Source organism: Nansenia antarctica (assembly GCF_963989245.1).
Source record: "Nansenia antarctica genome assembly, chromosome: 7".
Lineage (NCBI taxonomy): Eukaryota > Metazoa > Chordata > Actinopteri > Argentiniformes > Microstomatidae > Nansenia > Nansenia antarctica.
This window is the reverse complement of record NC_137677.1, coordinates 33,953,361-33,958,360: the sequence shown is the minus strand read 5'-3', so window position 1 is coordinate 33,958,360 and position 5,000 is coordinate 33,953,361. Positions and strand designations below refer to the sequence as shown.

The 5,000-nt window shown below is 49.4% G+C and overlaps 1 protein-coding gene across 1 annotated transcript in view; it reads right to left on the bottom strand.

Annotated features, from left to right (window-relative positions):
- The window catches only part of LOC308162542 (voltage-gated inwardly rectifying potassium channel KCNH3-like), a gene marked incomplete at its 3' end in the record, with an annotated part of 59,588 nt that overhangs the window by 44,970 nt on the left and 9,618 nt on the right, over positions 1-5,000 (bottom strand). Inside the window, exons 3-4 of the mRNA XM_080536688.1 lie at positions 4,477-4,616; positions 844-1,099 (exon numbers count right to left, since the gene is read on the bottom strand). Of these exons, the coding sequence (XP_080392814.1) occupies positions 844-1,099; positions 4,477-4,616 (396 nt within the window). The remainder of the gene's footprint in view (positions 1-843; positions 1,100-4,476; positions 4,617-5,000) is intronic.

Here is a 5,000-nt window from a genome sequence, read left to right as displayed (position 1 = left end):
GTAGCGCAGACCCCGTGGTTGTTACTAATGATCCGCTGGCGGGGTTTTGCATCATTAATGTCATTTACATTTTTGCCATTTAGCAGACGCCTTAATCCAAAGCAACTTACAACAAAATGTGTTTAAATTTAATTTAAACAAAAGTCTATTTAATACATTTGACTAAGTAAGTGAATCATATCATCTATCCACCAGTCACAGCAGGGTAAAGTATTCTATTCTATTCTAGTCATCGTGCTAGAAGAAGGAATATTATTATTATTATTATTATTACAAAATATTACATAGGAGAAACAGTACAGGGGGGGTAGTAGTTGTCTCAGGAGGGACAGTTAACACTAGAACAGCTGTGTATCTTTGATCATTACTTTTCCTAGATATTTGCGTTCTACCACCCAGTATCCTTACATAATTTACAAGACGGCCAACTAGTGGTATTTGTGTGTAAGTAGCAGATTCCCCTTCTAAAGACTGGTCATTTGACCCCTGAGGCGGTGCTAAGAGTAGGTAACATAGACACGTCATTCTAGTGTAGGCTGAGGAGATGGGTCTTCAGTCTCAGATGTTGGTTCACAAAAATGTAAATGTTAGATGTAAGTCATGCTGGTTAGAGGAGAGTATTCCAAGGAGGGTATTCCATCAACAAAAGCTTATTTTGATAAATCCTGCGAGATTTCTGAAGAAATCCAGCCTTATTTTGATAAGTCTCGCGAGACTCATCAGAATAAGCTTGGATTTTCCTTTAGCAGCATTGATGGGATACCCCCCTGGACTCATGTTGTTGTTGTTGTTGTTGTTGTTGATGTTGTTGTTGTTGTGGTTGTTGTTGTTGTTGTTGTTTACCCAGCATGAAGAGGATCTCCACCAGGATGTCGCTGACGCTGGGGGGGCTCCGAGGGGCGGAGCTTCCTTCGTCCCGCCCCCCCACGGCGGTGAAGCACACGTTGTAGGGCACGGTGACGGCCACGTAGAAGGTGGCCAGCAGGATCAGCCAATCCCAGCCCGCCTTGAAGGTTCCGTAGTGGAGCAGGATGAACCTGGACTTCTGGATGGCTGCCACCTTGTACTCCGGGATCGGAGGCTTGTCCCCAAACATGTTCTGGACGGGGGGGGACGAGGAGGGAGGAGGGAGGAGGGACATGGGGGGAGGAGGAGGGAGGAGGTACACAGACACAGTGAGAAGTACGATCATTACATCGGATCCCTATATGCGGACCAAAGCATTAGAACGTGTCACATATGTATGGATGAGGACCTCATGGACAATCCCTCCCATCCGCTACTTAACACTGTGGCAGAGCAGAAAAGCTCCTTTAGCAGCAGGCTATTACGACCACTCTGCACTAAGGAGCGCTATAGTGTGAAAGGTGTGCTGCCGTGTGAAAAACGGGCAAAGATGCCTTCGATTCCAGAGGGTTGAGGTGTTATGGGATGGTAACAAGAAAATAACAGGACCTCCAACAGGACCCCCACACAATGGAACATGTTATTCCCCTTTTGGAATAGTACCATAAAGGACACAATGGGGGGATTTGTTTTGCTGGCAGTAGATATTTTTCTGATTAACATGGAACAGTTACATGCATATAAATATACAAGAGGAGACAATCTACAATCTGTCTGGGGTCATAATCACACTCTCTGTAACCCTATCCCATTTCTCAGTGGAGGCTGGTGGAAGTAGACATCAGAGGAACCGAATGCATCCCATGCATTACAATGAGCCCGTCCTCTGATTCCGACCTTCAGAGGCCTCCCCTGGCCTCCCCTGACCTCCCCTGGCCTCCCCTGGCCTCCCCTGACCTCCCCTGGCCTCCCCTGACCTCCACTGGCCTCCCCTGGCCTCCCCTGGCCTCCCCTTGCCTCCCATGGCCTCCCCTGGCCTCCCCTGACCTCCCCTGGCCTCCCCTGACCTCCCCTGCCCCCCCCTGGCCTCCCCTGGCCTCCCCTGGCCTCCCCTGCCCTCCCCTGGCCTCCCCTGCCATTTCCATAGATTAACATAAATGGTGCGCAACTGCAACTGTGACCTGTGACCTTTGACCTGTGACCCCGTCACCTGTGTTCCTTCCTTGACCACTCTCCTTCCATCATGTTAATGCAGATTAAGCAGCACTTCCAGAACAACTCTGACTTAACTCTAACAGCTCAGAATTCAACCCCATCCTCCCCTCCAAACTGGTCATCAAACTCAGTGACCTTGGCATCAGCACCGCCCTCTGCAGCTGGACCCTGGACTTCCTGACCAACAGACCCTAGTTTGTTAGGTTAGACAACCACACCTCCTCCACCCCCAGAACCCTGAACACTGGCGTCCCACAGGGCTGTGTGCTGGGCCCTCTTCACCCACGACTGCCTGCCTGTGCATGGCTCTAACACCATCATCAAGTTTGCGGACGACACCACAGTGGTAGGCCTGATCAGTAACAGCAACGAGTCGGCCTACAGGGAAGAGGTCCAGCACCTGGTGGTGTGGTGTGCCGATTATTTTATCTGAGAGAGACCCCACACATGAAGATAAAAAATCATGGATTGAACAGCTTTGATCGTATTGTGTGTGGTGTGCTCCGATACACGACCACATGCATAAAGATCTGTCCTACGACAGTCTGGAGTCTCGTCCCCCAAGCCAGAAATATTGTGTGATCAGGGTAGTAGTACCCTGACTGACCTGTAGAGGCAGCCATGTATGACAGGAGAAATAAAGTGCAGAAGAACGAAAAGAAGAAGACGCGTCAGTCAGCACACTTCTTGTTTGGCTACATTACACGTCACAATCGGACTCGGGTGTTGTAGATTTCTCCCAGACACATGGATTTTTGGTTGTAAATATTGAACACGTTTAATATTTACGATTGCCGGCCCCGAAACGGACTCTCAACACACCTCACACCACAGGATAATCTTGTAGGATCATCTTTAGAGCCATCCGATAATCGGGCGTTTGCTGTCCTTGGTCGGAAGGCGGAAAATCTTTATGTGTATACCGGGCTTTAGACGACCAAGGAGCTCATTGTGGACTACAGGAAAGCTAGGAGCTGCGTACACATCCCCATCTACATTAATGAGATGGAGGTGGAGCGTGTCTCCAGCTTCAAGTTCCTGGGTGTCCACATCTCCGAGGACCTCTCTCGGACCCGCAACTCCTCCACCCCTTGGTCACAAAGGCGCAGCAGTGTCAATACTTCCCGAGGAGACTGACGAAAAAGCCTGTCTGTCTCCTCAGATCCTGGTCAACTTCTATCCGTGCACCATCCCCATCGAGAGCATTCTGACTCACTGCATCACAGTGCGGTATTGGCAGCTGCTCTGTCTCGGACCAGAAGGCATTGCAACGGGTGGTGAAAGCCGTCCAGTCTTTCACCGGTGCCCAACTCCCTGTCATCGAGGTCCTCCAGCGTAGGCGGAGTCTGAGGAGAGGCCCCTGAGGAGACTGAGGAGAGGCCCCCCCTCACAGCCAATCCCACCCCCCCCCCCCCCCCCTTCACAGTCAACCCCCCCCCCCCCCTCCCCTCACAGCCAATCCCCCCCCCCCCCCCCCCCCCTCACAGCCAACCCCCCCCCCCCCCCCCCCTCCCTCAACAAGAGGAGCATTGACTCCCAGTATCAGTGTACACTCCACCAATTCCTCTACTGGCTGAGCACTCAGGACTCAAATGTAGCTTTTACACTACTGCTTGTTTAGTCATACCATATGTATTATATTGGTCTCTAATTATACATCTCTAACATACACATATGTAACATACCTCAAGACCTATTGCCCTTCAACTGTACATATCATATTGATCTCATGTATATTCACTTATTGTATTACATATACTTATCTTATATTCATTTATTACTCACTGTAATATCTTGTACTGTAATACCATGCACTGTCTACAATATCATGTCATTTGCACTGTGCCACTATTTACACTGGCCAAACTACATTTCGTTGTCTCAGCACTAGTATTGAATCTAATCTAATCTAATCTAATCTAATCATAACGATTATAAACAAAACGACAATCGATTCAGTGTCAACCTGCTTTAATCCTCCAGATGAAATGTCAGCAGCATAGCTTGCTAGTGGTAATCCCATGGCCCCTTGACCCCTTGACCCCTAGGTGTTGTAGTTTGTGGATGGTGTCAACTGGGAAGATGGAGGTTAATCTCTCTCCGACAGAGAGGGGGTCACCTGGGATTCTCCTCAGAGAGGGGGTCACCTGGGGTCGTCTCTCCTCAGAGCAAACATTCTAGAAACATCCTTGTATCCACCTCTGGATCAAGTGGTCCTTGAGTTGTCATTGGACGAGAATAATAATAATAATAATAATAATAATAATAATAATATCTTAGATTTGTATAACGCCTTTCTCAAACCCAAGGACGCTTAACAGATTTCATAGATAGACAGTCAGACAGACAGAACAGAAAAACAAAGACAGCGAGAGTGATGGGGGTGGTGGTGGTGGTGGGGGCGGGGGGACTCACGTTGTTGAGTTTGAGCTTGCTCTTGTCCTGTTTCTGCAGGTGACCAGACAGGTGGTAGAGGACAGCCCTGCTGCGCCTCCGGTTACTGTTGAACCCTGGAGGACAGTTGACCTTGTGTACCCGCAGACCAGTCTCCTCATCTGGGGTGAGACACAGCACAGGGGGGGGGGTTAGACACAGCACAGGGTGGGGGGGGGGGTTAAACAGACCAGTCTCTTCATCTGGGGGGAGACACAGCACAGGGTGGTGGTGGGGGGGTAATGTGCTCCCTCCCTCCCTCCATCACCATCCTCTCTCTCAAATGATATGTCACATTCTCTCTCTCTCCAAATCACTTTTCCTTTCATTGTCTCTCTCTCTCTCCAAATCACTTTTCCTTTCATTGACACTCTCCAAATCACTTTTCCTTTCATTGACACTCTCTCTCTCCAAATCACTTTTCCTTTCATTGTCTCTCTCTCTCTCCACATCACTTTTCATTTCCCCGCCCCCCCCCCCTCCTCTGCCCCTACCCCCGTGGTTAC